This window comes from Sinohyriopsis cumingii, chromosome 12, assembly GCF_028554795.1.
Source record: "Sinohyriopsis cumingii isolate HCF-2022 chromosome 12, ASM2855479v2, whole genome shotgun sequence".
In the NCBI taxonomy this organism is placed as follows: domain Eukaryota; kingdom Metazoa; phylum Mollusca; class Bivalvia; order Unionida; family Unionidae; genus Sinohyriopsis; species Sinohyriopsis cumingii.
Genome location: NC_142972.1, coordinates 51,748,468 through 51,769,161, shown reverse-complemented (window position 1 = coordinate 51,769,161; position 20,694 = coordinate 51,748,468). Strand labels below are relative to the sequence as shown.

Below are 20,694 nucleotides of genomic sequence, written 5' to 3'. Positions count from 1 at the left end.
CGTAATATCTCTCAATTTTGCGCAGCGAAGTCCCGATTATTACATTATGTCTGTCAATTTTCATTTGTCAGAAGAAAAAAACCCAACCCCAAACCATTTTTAAATATAACGTATGCAATCCACAGTCTAAACTGCCACACTGCAGACATCGTAGCGATATGACTGAAAAATTGTTAAAGCTACGTTAAAAATTCAAATCACATTCACACACGTCTAAACCAGCACTGGACGAAATAATTAATATCATACAACGGGTTTTTTTTCTTTTTTTCTTCTTCAGTAAATAGAACGTGAAGATTAAACATTATTCAAGTAAATTTCAGATTTTTTAAACAACTACAACAGTACTATAGTATTAAAAAAATTAAAAGAATAAAATTGTCACCAGTTAGCTTAAATGAATGATCACTTTGAAATTTTCTCTGCAAACAAAATCGCATCTCCATTTCCGCCAAAGAAACTTGGCCAGTTAACACCTGACATTCCTCTACCGTATATGAAAAGTTTAATTATCATGATTAAATGACAAGGAATAAAACAAAATATACCATGCAGTATATGTGGCCCTAAAGAACTAATTCTGAATAAATTTTTTATTCAGCAAACAGTGTTACATGCATTAAGACTTAAACCTAAGGAAATAAGGTGGGGCATAAAACCTGAGAAAAACAGTTGCCACATGTACAGTAACTTGTGACTGCAGATTTGAACTGTTAAAATTAAGTCCATGGCATCATAAGTAACAACAAAATAGGCATCGTTTATTTGGTAATTAATTGCTGGTGCTTACGCATACACACACTGTCGAACATGGTTTCTTTGAAGTATGTCCGAATGGCAACCTTTTTCACAAGATCAATGCAAGGATAAGGATTATGTTCATTAGTCACACCGGCTTTATCGTTTGCGTACTTAAATCAAAACTTTAGCTATTTTGCAATTTAGCCAGAACTGACCAGAATATGCAAAAGGGGCTTGTCATGGGGGAATAATAAGGTGTATCACAGGGAGAAAAGGCACGTCAAATGGGCAGTCGCACATTGGGGCAAGGGGGGGGTCAATAGTCCCCCCCCCCCATTCTATTGTCAGACAGTTAATGTGAAACTTTGACCTCTTTTTTTTATTGCTGCTTTTTAAACTGCACAAGGAATAGTTTTATATCAGTTCCAATTATTACAGATTACCGTTTATGCATACTACATGTATACAATGCATTTTTTAAAAAATTTTTTAATTTTTATAAGATTACTGAAAATTGTGTTTTCTCGAAACACGACAGGTTTAGAATCTTATTTTTAGAAAAGTTTCCATTTGATTAAAATCAAATCTAAATTTCACCTAGGACAGTGGTGATTTGATTTAGATTGTGCCGTGTTAAGGCATGTATGTCAACATCTTGAAAATACATTTACTCATTTCACCAGCGCAATCAAAATTTCCTCAGGCAAACAATTTTTGTTTTGACAAGCCTGACGGGCACCTCACTTTGAATACAGGATGGGCCGGAACTAAAACCAGAAGGGGCCCAGGGTGTCGGGCTATCAGATTTGTTTTTAGCACTGCTGTTTTTAGATAAAAGATGTGTGGATTGATTGTTGCATTTTGTGGTCACTTACTCGTCCTTCTGCCTGTTTTCGTAACTCACACATTTAACACTTTTCCCAGGATTTAAAATGTCCAAAGGTATGTCTGGAACAGCGCCAACTTTTAGTCTAGGCCTAGAATTTGCGTATCTTTGAGCTGCTATTTTTTCATGATCCCTCTCGTAACATTCCTTTGAGAAATGTAACGAGCACATAGTGCTGTATGGTGTTGCTTTGAAATCGACTCATTTGTAATAATGTACCCATTCTTTCATTATGCCTTTATCTTTCGGAAAAGATTTTTTTTTATGTCAACAGGCTTTTCTTAATGTTCTATTACACCCGTAAGCAACGCAAAACGGTATTGTCTTTTACTCTGGCAACTCTCACTCCCGAAAGTAACCGAATAGGCGCGGAAATTTTGCATACGAGGTCACAGAAATTCAGCTCCTAGAAGATAGGCCAATATTTAAATATTGGCATTACGGTCACAGATGATACTTCAGAATAAGGTTTTCTGCTATAGTACTTTTATTATTATTCTATATTTCCATTGGTTTCTGATCTCCTTTAATCTCTGTACAGGAAGTCATTTCTTACAGATCGGACTTGAATCAAATTTACAAGACAGTTTGATATTGATAATGTCTTAGTTAAGGTAGACTATCAGCATTTGACTTCATTTTTTTAGTGGGATCTTATCCTATTATTGTTGGACCCCTTCATTTTAAGTTTTGCACTCTAACATGAATAATTTTAACTGGACTTCAACCATTGTTGCTATGCAGCTTGCTATCAGTGAGATTTTGCCTGAGTTGTCAGCATTCTGCATCATTTAGTAGAGCTATGGCCCCCGATTATCAGACCCACCTACTTTTATTTCTACACGGAATATAAATTAAACTTAAACAACAAATTAGCTGGGAGCTTGATATTAATGAGACCTCAGATGAATTTGATCTCCAGAGTTGCTTAGATAGATGTTCAACATCCAGCATCATCATTTAATTCCAGATTGTCAGACTTGCCCACTCTCTTTGCTGCACAATAACTCCCTTGGTTTGGAACTCTATGCTGATGACACCTTGGCTTAGTTCCAATTTTCAGCATTCAGTTTTCATTATATCAGCATTATCTTTTAGTCGAGTTGTGGCTTCTGATTGTTGGACCCACCCACACCTGCTTCCACAAAACAAGTTCCTTAATTATTAATGGATATGAGAAAAATTTATATACAACTTTGTATGCATATAACTTAGGTGGAATGTAATTATCAACTTCCTGTATTTTAATTTAGTGGAGTTATTGGCTGCTGTATGTTGGACCCTCAATTTGTATCCAGCTTTATATTATTGAGACCTCATCAGGGTCCCATTGAAATTGTTATATGACATCACCAGTGTCTTCATCACAACTGTCTTCTTGTACTCATGATCAAAGTAAAACATGGCCCAATATAAATATGAGAGAGGGAGAGACTCCAGATCTTTGTGGGTTTTTTTTCTTCACCTTATTGCCCCTGTTTAGCTGAAGCTTTTGTCAAAGACAGAAAAAATAAATAAATTAAACAGTAAATGTAAACTATGAACATACACACCATACTCCTTCAGGGTTTGAATGTTCATAATAGTTACACCCATACAGACTCCATTTACTAGGTTAAATCCCAAGAATGACCATTTTGCATGATGTCTAATTTTCTTTGCAAGTATAATGACCTTTCCATTCCCAACAAATAAGAATATTTTTGTAAGCACATGTGCTCTTCCTGTACTTAGGCAGCAATTGTTTCTTATCTTTGCTCATGCTCACACAGCATTGCGAATTTTATCCTATCTGTAACTCAATAAATTTTCAGGTTAGTGTCATTATATGTAGCTAAAAGTTCATAATATATTTAAAAAACTTCTTGTGAAACATATTAGGTACCTTTAGCTACATTTTTTTCTCTAGACTGGAAAGGTTACTGAGTTACAGATAGGATAAAATTCATGATGCTGTGATAACAAAGTGAAAAAGACAAAGCCGAGATATTGATCTGGCTTCGTCTTATACTTAGCAACAATTTATATATGGATGAAGGATGGAAAATTTGCCAAATTTGCTCTATTGACTTATAGGCCGGCAAATATGATAAGCACAAAATAACCACTGTTGTCCTGCATCGAATATTCCCGTAATATTTATAATCTCACCATTAGTTTCTTCCTTTACAAATGTATTTAAGTTAACTCACTTGTTACATTATGATCAGAAATAAGATAAATATAGGATAGACCCCTCTAAATCAAGATCAGTCCCCACCCGTAGTCAAAGTGAGTTGCCTGTCTGACTTACAGACTAAAGTAAAAGGGTAATCTAATTTGCCTGAACAAAACCTCAAGCACAACAACAAAAAGGGAGTGTTTCCTGTAACTGTAACACACATACAGGTCCGCTTTGGTGGCCTAGTCATTAGAGTGTCTGCCTTGGATGCGGGAAGTTGTGGGTTCGAACCCTGGCCAAGTCATACCAAAGATTTCTAAAAATGGTACTAACAACTGCCCAACTAGGTGCTCAGCATTAAGAAGTTAATGTTAGGACTGGTTGGCCTGGTGTCAGGATAATGTGACTGGGTGGGACATCATGCTACATGTCTGCAGCATGATGCCCCAGTGCTATACATCACCTTAAACTTCCACATCGCAGACATCATAGTGATATGACTGAAAAATTGTTAAAGCTACCTTAAAAATCTAAAGCACACACACACATCTACAGGTCCAAAGTACTGTGATATGAACTTTAACTTGAGGCTATTATTGTTACTGATTGATGTATAAAGTCCATTGGTTTTTCCCAACTTCATTTGTTTTCAACTTTGATTTAACAACATTTACAGATTTTTGCAATGTTCAGGAAATAAAACTGCTACATGGTCCTTGAATACATTTTAGGTCATGATGAAATACATCAACTTAAAGACCAAATTACGAGAGAAGACTGATAGATATGCCACAGTTAATACGAATTTTAGGCTTGAACATGTGTAAATTGTTAATTGTCTGTTGTGAGCCCTTCTGCGTCAAAATGTGAAAGAGGGTTTTGTCATGAGAACAGTATCAAAGTAGAAAGGACCAGCCATTTCATTTTGCTTGAGACAGGAGTGAGAGTTTCTTTCCAAACAGGATTTTTTTTCTTTCTTCAATCTCAGTAAAATTTTGTTTCCAGTTAATATAATAGGTAGAATGTTATTTTCTTCTACAATCATAGCAAGAATATTTTCAAAACTTTTATCTGACAACAAGAAAATATTTTAAAAACAATCCCAATCATCTTTCCATGTGAAAATTAACCAGAAACTGTTTAAAGCAGAACACACTTAAATGCGTTTGAACATCAGCTCAGCTGATCCAGCCAGTATGGAGAATATTCATTGAGCAATTGGACATTTAACATTAAGGAACTACTTTAAGTGAAATTAAATCAAAATGTTTTTGGAATGTGAAATATGTGTTAATAGCATAATGATATGACACTTCAGACGAGTTTATTCAAGTCATGATATATGATTTTATTTTAAAGCCATTTGCCATGGGCCTGGGTCTGAAAAAGAATTCTTCGAGTATTGACTATCATGATGAAATCAGTTCCTGAAAATTTTCATGTAAAAGATGACTGTTACTATATCAGATATTTTCTATAGCCACCTTTTCTTTAGAAACACTAACAAGATGCTATTGTTTTTTTAGAATCCTGTACTTTTTATTAAATGTCTTATATACTTGCAGGTGCATTTTACAGCTTCTCTGTCTACAGCCGTAATTCACTCTACAATAGCAGTGACCCAGCAGTATCAGAAGAGAAACAGACACATGAGGGAAGTGAGTATCAGTGACTCTTTTGTAAGCCAATATAATAAACCCTTCCATTAATAAACCTCTTTATAACAAACAAACTTTGCTTTAAGAAACCTCCCTATTGAACATTACTTAATATAACAAATACACACTCTGGACTCCAGCAAGTACTTGCACATGAAGATTGTACTTAGTTTATCATTAGGACTGCTATTTATGTTTTGCAGTGAAATAGATGGGACACCAGCTTGTCACTCAAGAATTAGATGACTCAAATTACTAGAGGTATTGAACTTCACCTGGAAATTTTTAAAACAGCAGCCTTGATTTTAAAGAACTAGAATTATTTTGGGAACAGTACTGTTGAACACTCCTCAAACTTTGCAAAGTGAAAATATGTAAATAGGTCGCACTGCCCCATTCCCCCCAATGCATTACTATCCAGCCTATTTTGCAAAGATATTTCACTTTCTGTATAAAATATCCAGAATCATATGGTGGGAAGGATATTGCCGATCTGGATTCTAAACAGTACTCTCCGATAAACCCATCTGAGGTATATATTCATCAGATATCATATTCGTCAATAGCAGTTGGAAGTAAACTGATCCAGATTGATGATTATTCTTTCAAATTATAATAACACTCAAGATAGGAATAGACTGGTATTTTATGTTGAACTCAATTGGCATCAAAGGCTATTATTCTCCATATATCCTCCATAGCTAAATGTCGATGATGATTTGCGAAATCTTGGAGCATCTTCTTTTTTTAAAAATTGATACTTTTACAATAACAAAGCATCCCTGCAAGTCAGAATCACTTCAATTCTTGTAGGTTGCTGTGATTTCATGCTTTACTCTTTCTTTGAATGTATGTCCTATCTAAGAGTCATTACATAGACAAAAGTATGGGAAAAACTACCCTGTCACTACTTGTCCATAAATTAATAGTTGATTGAGTTTTTAAAAATGTATCAAATTTGCACAAGTTGAAGCTCAGACTGATTTTTTTAAATATAGGCAAAGAGAAGTGTATGTTTGTGCATGAATTTTACAGAAGGTCACATTTATTGAAATCACAATGCTTTTCCACACTGACAATTTGATGGCAGATCATAGATCTTTAAAGATTTCCAATGGTTTCCTATATTTTTCTTTCTTTTTTTTACAGAGCTGTTATTACAATTATTAAAATTATATAAGATTTCTTTCTCTCTATACAGTAACCTCAATAGAGAAAAAAAATGTTAGAATGTGTTTATACATCACTGTATCTATCCATCTGTCAGTCTGTTACTAATTTTGTTTCTGCAGAGTAGCTTGAGTTTTCCACCATGTATGGTTACATTTTACATACTACATCCCATACCAAGACCAATCAAGGTAGGGTAAGTCTATTGATATTATCTCAAAGCTCAAGATCATCATTGCTGGAAGAAGAAATATGGTTTGTGCCAAAAATTTAAGATCTTGACTATTTACCTTTACCAAGGTTTTTGGATGACTTACATAATAGGTAAGAAGTTAAACAGTCCTATTGAATTTTGGGGTCAAATGATCAAAGGTCAAGGTCACTATGACTGGGAGTAGAAAATAAGTGTTTCCATGTCAGTAATAACTATTTTGATGGCTTGCACTTAAAGTAAGACCCAAGTCCCCCATATCAAATACCTTTAAATTATTCATTAGGATGATTTTTACAGTATCTGAAGTTTTGAGATGATGTTATCAACAGTTATTGAGATATCTGGTTGAAATGTACATGTCATGACTATTCCCTCTAGGCCATGTACAACTTCAGCAGTTTCTGTAACTTGCGTTCATGTGACGTCACTGGGGTGCCCCACATTGTGAATCATGCACCATATAAGACTGTGCTCACAACTGCTAAAACTCAGTAAATCTTTAATTATATTTTCAAAATGTATGCAGTCCCCCCCCACCTCAAAAAAAGGCTATACAAACAATACCATATACAGTCTAACCTGTCCTAATGGTCACCAGAGTTTAGCATTCACCTGGTCACAATGGCTATTCTGATTTGCTACTGGCAAATTTATTATATAAAATGTCATGTATTCGGCAGTCACCTGTCTTCTATGGGCAGTAGCCATGTGCTTCTTACCCAAGCAGTGGTTTCACCCTGTCTTCAATGGTTGGTACAGATGTGCTTCTTACCCAAGCAGTGGTTTCACCCTGTTTTGCATGGTTGGTACAAATGTGCCTCTTATCCAAGCAGTGGTTTTACCCTGTCTTGCATGGTTGGTACACATGTGCTTCTTACCCAAGCAGTGGTTTCACTCTGTCTTGCATGGTTGGTACACATGTACTTTTTAGCCAAGCAGTGGTTTTACCCTGTCTTCCATGGTTGGTACACATGTGTTTCTTATCCAAGCAGTGGTTTCACCCTGTCTTCAGCAGTCACTAGCATATATTAGCAGTGACTGCTCCAAGTATGCAAATTAAACTTCTTTTGTTTGATGAGCAAGGCATGGTACATTTATATAAAGATATATTACATTGAAACAATAGCCACAGAAAGCTTTATTTTTTAATGCCCTAATCATCAAAGGTCTCATAAAAGCTGACTGTTTTTTGATCTTAGTGAGTTTTGCTCAGCTGCTTCATCTATCAGTTGTTTGAAGTGTGAACATCTTTTTGATTGTAAATGAAAATAGTTCCAATCTGATTTTCAGTATGTCCACCACAGTGGCCATTTTGAAAATGTTGTTATCGCTAATCCTTCTTAATGGATGGCAATATCAGTCAGGGGTTGTCATGAAAGGCTAATTTTGTTGACTTGTTGGTCCTAATTGATACACCTGCTCTTGAATGAAAAGTAATATTGCCTTCGATTTTCATCAGAATATTTATTATGATGTCTACTTGGTTCTAAATGGCGTTGCTTGCATATCCAATATGTCAACCGCACTGGCCATCTTGGAAAAAGTTGTTTTTGCTACTCGTCCTGAATGGATGGTTGTATTAACATAGGGTTTTTACTCAACAACTTCAGGGCCCCAAGTGGTCTAAAGCACTCTCCATTACGAATCACTGCCATCTCACCTCTGTCTGCGTGGGTGTGAGGATTTGGTCAGTGTGGGTATGTGAGAAAGCTTGCCAGTAGCTTCTCATGGGTTGGTGGTTCTTCCCGGGGTTTTCCCGGATTCTTCCTCCACCATTAATGCTGGCCGCCATGCATAGCCTATCATGTGCTGAAAAATGGCGTTAAACCCAACAACAACAACAACTAAACAATTTCTGATGTCAGGTTTATCCTAAATGAAAATGGTGCTGGTCATATGTCCAGTATGGCCATCTTATTTGGCAGCTTGAAAATGGCATTATCACTAGTCCAGAATGTTATATTAGCATTGGGTTTTCACTGGAAAGACTTCTTATGATGTCTAGTTAGCCATAAATGAAACTGGTGCAGTTCTGACTTCCAGTATGGGTACCTCAATGGCCATCTCAAAAACCTTGTCATGATTTCTCCTAGATGGCTAGTAATATTAATAGAGTGTGATCCTGATATAACACAGTTGTTGGTGTCCGTAGAACCCAACCGTATTATAGATCAAACAGTGTTATAATTAACCAAGTCAGTTATCTCAAGAAAATGACACATGTACTGGGAAAAAAATGCCCAGGATGGGTGGTGGTGGTAATAAAAGTGGGCACAAAAATATATGTTTTTGATTGAATGAGGACAAAAGTGAAATGCACTTGTATATTGAAAATTTACATTTGTATAGTACAGTCCATAATGAATTAAGGACTGTACATGTGTATGAAAAATCTATGTATTCAAGTGTAGGTCACATGTTATAAAATTCATGTATCAATCATATCCTGTTAGAAAACACAAATAACATATAATAAAAGCATGGTAGTCCTCATTTGATCCCATTGTCAACAAACACATGTCAGTAAACAATTCACTATGATATTGTCAACAATAGCATGTGACTAGTTGTTTACATGCTATATGTACATGTGCTTAAACTGGCCTAGATTTTGGTCAGCTGGAGACAGCTGTCATCTAGCAGAGGCTACCCAGGAGCAGATGCCATTCGTAGCAAAATGAAAACATGAACAAATTAAATAGCTACTTGACAGCCAGATATCTATGGTTTCAAAAGATTCAAAATTTAATTTGCGTTTTATGTCGCCATTGGTAGCGATGAAAAGCATACACATTTTTTCATGCAAAAAGGAAACTTGCGCCACAGAACAAACATCTTCTATTCACTTTGAAAAATGCAACAATCCATCAGATTCCATTGCATTTATTTAAGTTTGGTGCAGACTTCCTTTGATGAAAGGTACGTTATTTTTATTGAAGATTATAGTCTCCTTGCTTTGATGAAGGGTGCATGTGTTATTGAAGTTACTGTTAAAGAACAACTTTGGGGGCCAAGCAAATGCCTGTTTGTTATTCTGGCAGCAACATCAAATAATTCTAGCACATTGGCTTAGTCTGATATTTTAACGGTCAGTGCTTCGAAGGTAATCAGTTTTCTTTGAAGTTTTAGCAAAACTATTTTTTCTGGGAACAAAAGAAATAAAATATGCCATCTTTTGATCAATTGTAGTGATTCCTGTTAATGCCTTCAAAGGTTGTTTGATTGTAGCTGGTCCAGTAGCATGGCTAAGCATACAGTACTCGAGCAAGATGTTAGCATAAGCGTATTTTGATGTAAAAAATGCACTTTTAAGATGCTTTTTCAATATGGATTTGTTTATGTAACAATAGATTGATTTCAGTGTATTTTATATCCAAGATTTTGGCTTCCTTTCATGGTACATTTGAAAATTTTGTTTTCATTACTTTTTCAGAACAAAGTCTTGTCAAACTTAAGTTTACACCAGAAGACTTGTTATAATATCTTGTTAGTTCTAAATGTTGTCTAAATTAAAATGGTGCCAGTCTGACATTAAGTTAATCCATCACAGCAACTAACTTAAAAAATATTGTTATTGCTGAGGAATATTCAACACTTAGCTGTTATAAGAGAAATGATTTATCTTTAATTGATGAAATTTTTTTTCTGCCAGTAGAGTATGAGTTCCTTCAAGTGACTCTTGTATTATTGTATAAAATATAATTAGTCAATATAATGGCTGTTGATTGTTTTTGATATCCAACTATAACTATTATACAAAAGGTTTGCACATCTTTTTTGTGAAGATAATGATTAGGAAAGATATCAGTTATCTTTTCTTGGAGTGATTATGTCAAGATTTTGACATGCAGGCCATTGCCAACCATAGACATATGCAAAACATTTTAATGAAAAGAAATATAGGTGCCAAAGGAAGTTAACCATATTTTCAAAATAAAAAATAAGTTTTATTGGAATTTGTGTTGATTTTTATGCATATTGTGCACAGTTCCTCTAATGACATCACAAACTCATGTATGGGTATCGGGCTTGATACAAAAATTCATTTGGCAGTTTCTGTTGTGGTTGAATTTTGGTGGTAACCATATTTATTAAATGCTCATTTTATCTCTGTTAACTTTACATTCTTAGAATAGTGCAGTATTTTATGATATTGAACACCTTTATAATGCACACATGTGTATGACATTTAGTATTGTGTAACAGGAACTACTTTGTAAACAAATCATGTACACTCATGTAGTAGACACTTTAGGGTTTGGTTGATTAAATTTGTTTCTGAATGAACTAAAGCAGCTGTTTCATGGACTGTCACATACCAACTACTTTACAATATTCCGCGTTAACTACATGATACAATGTTTTGGATTTAGGCTAGCGATAGATGCCATACAGGTCATAACATTGCTGGGGTCCCTACAAATAGCATGCAGATGACAAGGCATAAACATGTCTTCTTTCACTGGTAATAAAAATGGTGAAAAATATACATACAGTTTTAGAACCTGACCTTCCTCAAAATGTACTTTCTTAGTTTTGCAAATCCGTATTACATCAGCTATATCAGGGACCTAAACCTTGATTACACACTGCAAAATTGTACTGTAATTTCAACTACATTTCCGACTTCAATATCATTCTCCTTATGCACTCAAAATGAAATGAAATGATATTCCATAGCATCCTTTTGATAATTGCAATTGAAAGACATCATATTTTTCCCACCTTATGATTTCAAACATTCAATGACAGAACAGAAACACACTTGCAGATCAGTCAAGACATGTTTCTCCCTGCTCAGAATGACAATTCTTTTTCAAACTGATGTTGAGCACATGACTTAAGTTCAAAGGTGGCTGGGTGGTGCTATGTATGCATTAATGTTGTTATTGTGTATTGAAGAATCTACGGTTGTGTATTTGTTTTGGAATACAGCATAAATTCAAATGCTTTGTTTCTTGTAGTATATTTTTTGTAATTAAGCCTTAGGTACAATAAGAAAATGAGTCTATGATAAAAAGGTTACTGCATTAGTACAGGAAAATATGAACTTGTTTTCTCAGATGAGTACAGCACTTCCAAGGTCATGCAGTATTAATATGAAAAAAGTCATTCATATTTTCCCATATAAATGTAGTAACCTATAAATCCTGAGCCAGAGAGTGAGTGCATCAGGTCTTCACAGCACATATAAAAAGTCTAACAAGTTAAGATTCCTGATTCTGGTATATGGAATTCAGGTCTGTCTTTAAGGTCTACATGAGTCTATTGATTTAAAGAAAATGGGCTTAGCAAATAATTTTTATTCTATAATATGTTCGTTAACCAAACTGTATGGGTGACTTGCACTTGGAGTAATAAATAAACCTATGGATTATGGGATGTGAAGTTCAGAGGTCATGGTGATGCTAAGTCTAAAAAAGAAAATATAGGTTTCTGCACAAAAAGTTAAGTTCAGAAACTGCATACATTGTTCAGTGGTCCATGTCATTGAGACCCACATCTGGTCAATACTTTCCAGAGTCAACCATTCCCTACTACCAGTACTGGTAGTGTCTAAATAGTTATAAATAGGGCAAGCATCTAATGAGCTTGTTGTTCACTGGCGCTCTTTTTCGTTGTTGAGTTCACTGGTACTCTTTTTCGTTGTTGAGTTCACTGGTACTCTTTTTCGTAGTTGAGTTCACTGGTACTCTTTTTCGTTGTTGAGTTCACTGGTACTCTTTTACATTGTTGAGTTCACTGGTACTCTTTTACATTGTTGAGTTCACTGGTACTCTTTTTCACTGTTGAGTTCACTGGCACTCTTTTACATTATTTAGAGACACAAGTTGCATCTATGTTATTTAATTTTCAACCTCTCCCTTTGTTCATATGATACGCCTTGGTAAAATGTAATGTCATGGTAATGGCATAATGTAATGATCACATCATTTGGGGTAAGGAAGCATTTCTTTTACAAAATATGACTACCATAAGTTCTAAAGCATGTTTCCCCAGCTTTTCTATCAGATATCTGATGGTAATTACATATCACACTTTCAGATTTGTCTTCCCCTGATATAATTTTGTGGCTTTTTCTTGCAGTTTTTGGGCTACAAAGAAAAGTAATCAAAAACTAAGTTTGTATGTTAGTTTTAATTGAGTTAATATATTTATAAATTTGAAGTTTTGAACAGTATCTTGTATTTCTAATCTTATAGACACCATGTGGTACAATAGGCATTTGCCATATTATTATAATCTCAGTCTGCAACACACTTAGTACATGTTATAATAACTACAGATTTCATCCTTTTTCAGTTCTTACAGATCCATAGTTCAAGATATGTAATGTTTGGGGTTCTAATTACAGGGCCTGGTGCAGTAGATGATGTAACACTTATATCCTCTGCAGATGAAATAGAAGTAATGTGGCACCGCCCCAAGCAGCCATATGGGAATATTATTGCATACAAAATAAATGCCTCAAACATGGAGAACACATCAGACTGCCATATCTGGTGGCTAACCACTAATGAGTTCAATAACAATGCAAGTATAAGTGCTGCAATAAATGTCTTTTATGACTGTGAACAGTGAGTGATTTGTATACTTGTATAAGAATGGAGTATCATTGTTAAAAGTGGGTGTTTGTGTTAATTTGAATTGTAAATCTGGCAATAAACATTTAATTCTTCAATTTCAGTTGGTCTGTATTTTATGTTTTGTTATACTACTATTATTGTTTAGGCTTAGTATACAAAAACATAACACATGACTGCTCCTGAAATTAATTTTTCTAACTTTAAAGTCATTATGAATTAGTTGATACCAGCATTGAAGCCATCCAGTTTAATGACATTTACAGAATTATCTATCTGCACAAATATTTTGGTGCTATGTAACCATTCTTTCTGTGTTTTTCCTTCTTCCAATCTGTTTATATGTCTGGGTTTTTTTTAGATGGCAGGAAGGTTGGGTTGCTAGAACAACACAGAATTGTGCTTGGGAGTCAACATTTGTGCTTTTCTCATTACAAATCATGGTTTCTATGTATAATTAATGGTGTATTCCAGTAGAATAGTCCTGTAGAACATATTTGTTTCCTTTCAGTCACATTTTGCATTTATAAGTTTCTGGATGGTTCCCATAGGTTTCATTCAGTGACTAGGAATTTGCATATTCTTGTTTTCAGGTCATGATTGCTTTCCCCATAAATTTCTAGATATGGGTGAACTTATATAACATATATTAAACAAAATCATCAATTATCAAAGCCAAACATAATAAAAATGTTATATGGCAGTTTGAACATCATTCAAGTTAGTGTTTGATAATAAGTGTTTCAGAGACCTAAATGGACTATTTCTTCTTAACCCAGTGTGAAATTGTTACAAACATCTTGGCTTAAAAACCAGTATACACAGTTATTGATATCAGAAGGAGAACTTATTTAGGAAATACTAGTCAAGCAACATTTTCCTTGAAGATTTCATGTCAGAATTTACCATGGAGGACCTATAAAAAAGGATTGTAGAGAAATCATATTTGTATATTTTGATAAGTTGGTAGACAAATAAAGCAGATGCCAGTATAAAAAATATTTGGTTGATCGTGTCTAGATATTTGAACATGACCAGAGAACAGGTAAGGTTTTTTAAATCCTGGATGCAGTGCTGAGGGAGTTTCAGTAGGGTAGAGTGGAGATTTTAGGGTTTCAATTTTGGGCTCTGTTGGTCACATGCCATAAGAATTTATGGGATGGGACTTCTCCATCATTTGTTTGTTAGCACAAGTTTGTTATTGCTACTTCTAAACTGATTGGTATGATGCCATGACACTTTATATATACATCACAAGGTTTAGTTGGTCATAAATGATAATAATGCCACAGTGGTCATTTTGAAAATATTGTTATCACTATGTTTTGTGAATAAATAGCGGTATCAAAGTGGGGTTCTCACTGAAAGATTTCATGTGATGTCTAGCGAGTCATAAATAAAAATGGTGTAAATCTGAAATCCAATATGGCCACTATGGCAGCCACCTTGAAAGCCTTATTAATACTCCTTCTAAATGGAAAGTCATATTAACAGACAACTTATTATATTGTCTGATTTGCCCCAAATGAAAATAGTGCCAATATGATATTCACTGTGTCCAGCATAGTGGCTGTCTTGAAAATCTTGTTTATACTTCTTGTGAATGTATGGTGATAGGGATGTGGCCTTTTCGCAAAAATCATCTTCATTATGACTTGTTGGTGCTAAGTGAAAATTGTGCCAATCATACATCCAGTATGGCTACTTTGTTAGCCATTTTGAAATTCTTGTCCATGCTTCTACAGTAATATCAACATGATGTTTTCATCAGATGACTTTGTCTGGTGTGTAGTTGTTCCTAAATGAAAGCCACTGGTCATCATGATGGTCATCTTGTTATCACCATTCCTCAGAGTAAATGAATGTACATATTGATTTGGGGTTTACACCAAAAGACTTTATATGAAAATGGTGCTAATAGTATATCCAATATCACCACTATCTTGGTCATCTTGAAAATATCACTACCCTTTCTAACTAGATGGTCATATTGATTTGTGGATTTTTCCCAAAGGCGTGTAATGTCTAATTGGTCCTAAATGAAGATTGTGTCAGTTTTACATCCAGTATGGCTGTTTGGGTGGCCATCTTGATATTGTTGGATTGCTGAAGAATATCAAAGATGGTTTCAACACTCAGAAGTTAAACAGAAGATATGGTCTTGTCTTGGATTGCATAAATTTGTTCTCAGTCAGTATTTTACAAGTCCTTTTGAAGAACTGCTTTTTTTAATTGGATTTTGACTGTTTTCAGCAATAGTTCATAACAAAATAGTAAAACAACTAGATTTTTGTCATGAAGTGACATTTTATTCTGATTTTAATCTCAGCCAACCCTGACTTGATTGATCAACATTTTAGAAATGTGATGCTTATCAGCAAATATATTTTATTTAATCTTTATGATATCTAGAATTTCTACTATTAGTGACATAATTGTGGTCATTTTATCCATTGTACACAGATTTCTGAAAAACCATGTTGCATAGTTTTCTAAATTTATTTCATTGACATTTGTTTTCTTGGATTGTTTGTTGTAGTGTATGTTTGTGTGTGCATGTGATTTGGATTTTTAATGTAGCTTTAAACAATTTGTTAGTTATATTGCTACAGTATCTGCAGTATGGCAGTTTATAGTGATGTCTAGAACTGGGGCATCATGCTGCAGACATGTAGCATCATGTCCCACCCAGTCACATTATCCTGATACCTGGCCAACCAGTCCGTGCTAACATCTTAATGCTGAATGCCAAGGAAGGCAGCTGTTAGTACCATTTTTATAAGTCCTTGGTATGATTTGGCTGGGGTTCCAACCTGTGACCTCCCACATCCAAGGTGGATGCTCTAACCACTTGGGCCACCCGAGTTGTTTGCTGTATTGGCATATAATCCATAGGTGCAGGTTTCATGCCTATCCAGGTAAACCAGGTTGGCTGCCAGGGTGTCCATGAGGATAGCATGATATAACCAATCGTGTGTTTAAGGTGACATCAAAACCCTCATAGATACAAATGATACTTAAAACTTTGAAAACCTACATGATTCCTTTTTCATTTTTGAGGTAGACAAAATTCAATTCCAAATCCTCTTAATCCTTCACCATTGTAACTTAAGTTTCTCATAATTTATTTTCAAACCTGAACATTCTAAAACACATGTAACAGTGTAGATGTATTTATTAAGGATCTATATTCACTATAAGTGAATTTTGTGTATATGTGTCAATTTCATGAATATTATATGTCTGAAAGATGATGAGATATGAATGTATAATCTAGTTCAAATTATTTTTGATATATTATGTAGTGTCAGCAGTTACATTTTTGTTATTTTACAAAATAAAAAATGCATGATTTTAATTTCTTGATCGGTATAAGCAGTGAAGAAATTGTATTTACATAAGCAAGCATATGAGTGTATAAAAGTATAACCGGAGGGAATAATAATAACAGCAATATTGTGAATTTATTCATTTTTGTTTGATACCAATTTTCATGGATTTCATGGTTTTGATAAACCAAGAATTTGAAGACTCTAGAACAGTGATCATTCTGTGGAAACCAACCCTTCTAAAATCCACAAATTTAAGTTGCAGCAAAAATGTCATTTGTTACAAAACTGAAAATTGATACCCATGAAAATAAATATCACAGTTTATTATATGCTCATTTTATTCCCTGTTAACTTTACATTGTCGGAATCGTTCAGTATTCCCCGATACTGAACGCACGCGACAATACACATATAGCATTCACGTAAATAAAGGAACTACTTTCTATTGTAAACAAGCAATGATGCAGACACCAGCACTTTTGATTTGTAAACAAATCATATACACTCGTGTAAGAGGCTCTTTGCCTTGTGGTTATTTAATTTGTTTCTGAATGAACTAAAACTTTTTTCATAGACTGCAACAACAACAAAAGCGCAAAAAAACCCAGCTGTTTTGGCACATTCCACGTTGATACAATGTTACGGATTTAGGCTAGCTACATTATATAAAATAACATACAACTGACAAGGAATATACTGTATTCTTTATCTGGTGATAAGAATGGCAAAATAAAAATATACTTACAGTTTTACATCCTGAATTTCCTCAAAATGTTTTTTCTTAATTCTGCAAATCTGAATTACATGAGCCATGTCATAGGTTTTCAATCTGGATTACACATTTCGAAAGTGTGCTGTAATTTCTATGATAAGTGCAATTGCATCCTCCTTACTGCACTCAAAATGAAATACAAATTAAATTCCGTAGCGTCTTTTTGAATATTGCAATTGAAAGACTTCATATTTTCCCACGTTATGATTTCAAACATTCAGTTACAGAAACAGAAACACATTTGCAGACATAAATACGCTTCTCCCGCGCCACTTCAATCCGATGTATTTCATGTATAATTTGCACAGATGAATCTAGTCCAAAATCACAAACTTTCATCGAATCGAAACAAAATACCAAAATATATTCACTCCAGATCAAATGGAAAAGTCATTGCAAGGCGCATTCATTCACAATATGACTGCAAATTTCAATTTTAACTAGACACGCAATTTTCTTTCGAAAGTTATGTCAAGCGTGCAACTAAGTTCAAATTTATCTGGGCGGAGCTATGTGCGCATTAATAATGATGTCATTTTGTAATGTCAAATCTGTGCTTGTGCATTTAGTTTGGAATACGGTATTCATTCATTTACATTGTTTCTTGTAGTGTATTTTGTTTATATAATTAAACCTTAGGTAGAATAAAAAAAATGAGCATATAATAAAAAGGTTACTGCATTTGTATGGGAAAATATGAACTCGTTTTGTCGGAAGGATATACTGCACTCACAAGTTCGTGCAGTATTCATTCTGAAAACTCGTTCATATTTTCCCATACAAATGCAGTAACCTATAAATTCTAATTTTCTGATTAAAGTCCATATACATGAACAGTACATGAGAACAAACCATGCAACTGTTACATGTGCAACAATTTGGCCCAGTGACTAATAAGGACAGCAACATAGATAAAATTTTAATTTTCAGAATATTCTTATCACTAGTTTCGACTCTTAAACGAATAAAACCTTTTTATGATTATTACTGGATAGCTATCTTTTCTTTGATTAACATATATGCAGAAGTCACTTTGTTGTTTTTCATGATATAAACATTGTATTAGTCTCATATTTGCACAGATCTCTTTCTCGTAAAGTTTGATTATTGTATCCAGTCCTTACACTATGATAAGATTACTTCTTTATATCCACCTCTTGCATTTGTACACTACTATTTAGAAAACAGTAAGTCTTTGTATAATTTTCTTAATATATTACATGCAGGTATAAGGTGTGGAATTAGATGGATTTTCGTGATCAGTAATTAGTTCTACTGTGCAATCATACTTAATTATTAATTGGTTGATTTGTCCAGTGAGATGTTTCTCAAATTGCCTGAAGTCTGAAAGGAAGGTATTTATACAAAACTAAGTTTTGACCAAAATGATCATAGAATTTTATAATCTATTAATTTGTTTTTATATTGACAATGACTGATGCTTGACTAAATCAGTTAATTGGAACAGCAGTCTATGCTGATGACTTTAGCAATGTGAATGAATAATCTAACCCTAACAAATATATATGTTAACTAATTCAGGGTGAACAATTTTAAAAATGTCTTGATGCAAGACATTTTTTTTCATGATTTTTTTTCAAGAGGTATTTATTTGAATAAATATGTTACAATATATGCAGAGATTTTATTTTAATGTTTTAATTTTTTTTTTTTAATGTTTCAGGAAACCAAAGAGTCTTCAGGTTGTACAACTCATACTCAAAGTATTAAAGTGAATGAAAAAGATATGACTGTTAATATAACCAGTCTAATGCCGGATAGCAACTACAGCATTATTGTAATAGCCTACACTAGAGTGGGAGCTGGCAAGCAGTACTCTAATAAAACCACCACAATTGAAACAGGTAAAGAAATATTTGCAAAAGTTTGCCCCCCCCACCTCGCCCCTCTGTTACTGACTGGTTGTCAATCATCGCTAATTAAAAAGACATTAATTTAAAGTTAGCCTACAATTTATGAAGGATAATAGGGTATTTTACTCTCTAAGCATTAAGTCAAAGAAATGTAATTCTTGCAAATCTGTTCAATAAATAGGCAAGGCAAATGACCCGGGGTAGAACTTCATTTTTTTTCTTTGTCTCATCTGAATTGTACATCATTTGACCTATGACTTTTTAAATGTCCAGCACTGTTCATGCTGCTTAATTGCCTCATCTGTCTCTTTGTCAACCAACAAACTTCTTTTCCCATGGGATAACTTAAGTTCTGCTTCAGATGACTGGACCATGCTCAACAGACTGGTTCGAACATGCCAATCAGTTTCAGCATCAAAATCTTCAAGGTCAAGGTTACTGCACAATATCGTAATTATAAATTATACCTTTGTCAAGTGATTACAAAATATGTTGCCCTTCAAAGTACAAAGAAAAGCAAATTATTTCAGGTTTTAAAATTCAAAAGTCACTGTTACTGTCCATTTGTTATGTTCTTTTATTCTGTGCAGTAACTATAGTTCTACTGCATATACCATCATCAAACCTCATAGATTGGTTGCCCCTGAAATTACAAAGCAGCGTAATAATTTCAGGTTATGTTTACTGTAAACCAAAGAAAAAATGTGGTCTAAGAAAACTTTCAGTGTCTTAAAGTCTATTGGATAAGTTTGGTTACTTCGACCAGAACATGGCATTCATATTCTTAACATGTCCTACTAAACGTTACCTTTTTTCCCGACCTTTACAAGTGTTGTATTTTGAGTACAATGAAGTTTATCTTTTTTAGGATCTAAAGGTTAAAAATTAAGTTCCATTTGAACCAAACCACATATTCTGATGAAACTGTATTTTGCATATTATGTTTTGCTCTGCTTTCCTGACAATATGTTTTTCAGGATGCAAGTAGCATATAAAAAAGTGGGACAAGAACCTGAAAACTATCACTGGCTTTGTTACAGTTCTTGGTAACTACAGTGTATACCAAATTCAAACTGTCCCATGTTGCAGGGATTGTATTTGATTTTTGTTGATTCATGTAGTCAGATTAGATAAAAAGTATGTTCTTCCCAGTCATTTGCTCCTTCTGTTTGTCTACTTGACTTGCTATCAGTTAACATATTGCTAGTGTTTTTGTGTATTATTTTGTGATTTGCTTTCAAATACTATGGTAGACCCATGATAGGAATTCCTCTTGAGAACCCAAGCAGAAGTAACAGTATG

At 34.2% G+C, this 20,694-nt stretch overlaps 2 protein-coding genes across 8 annotated transcripts in view; both read left to right on the top strand.

Annotated features, from left to right (window-relative positions):
* Positions 1-13,500, top strand: part of LOC149786437 (fibronectin type III domain-containing protein 1-like) — an 81,384-nt gene extending 67,884 nt beyond the window's left edge. For 2 of the 3 annotated variants that reach the window (XM_089978208.1, XM_089978207.1), the window contains exons 7-8: positions 5,354-5,446; positions 13,186-13,500. In XM_089978208.1, the coding sequence (XP_089834334.1) occupies positions 5,354-5,446; positions 13,186-13,412 (320 nt within the window). In that variant the 3' untranslated portion in view covers positions 13,413-13,500. The remainder of the gene's footprint in view (positions 1-5,353; positions 5,447-13,185) is intronic. The other variant, XM_089978206.1, reaches the window with a different exon arrangement.
* The window catches only part of LOC149786436 (tyrosine-protein phosphatase 10D-like), a 405,711-nt gene that overhangs the window by 238,059 nt on the left and 146,958 nt on the right, over positions 1-20,694 (top strand). The gene's annotated exons all lie outside the window — the stretch shown is intronic.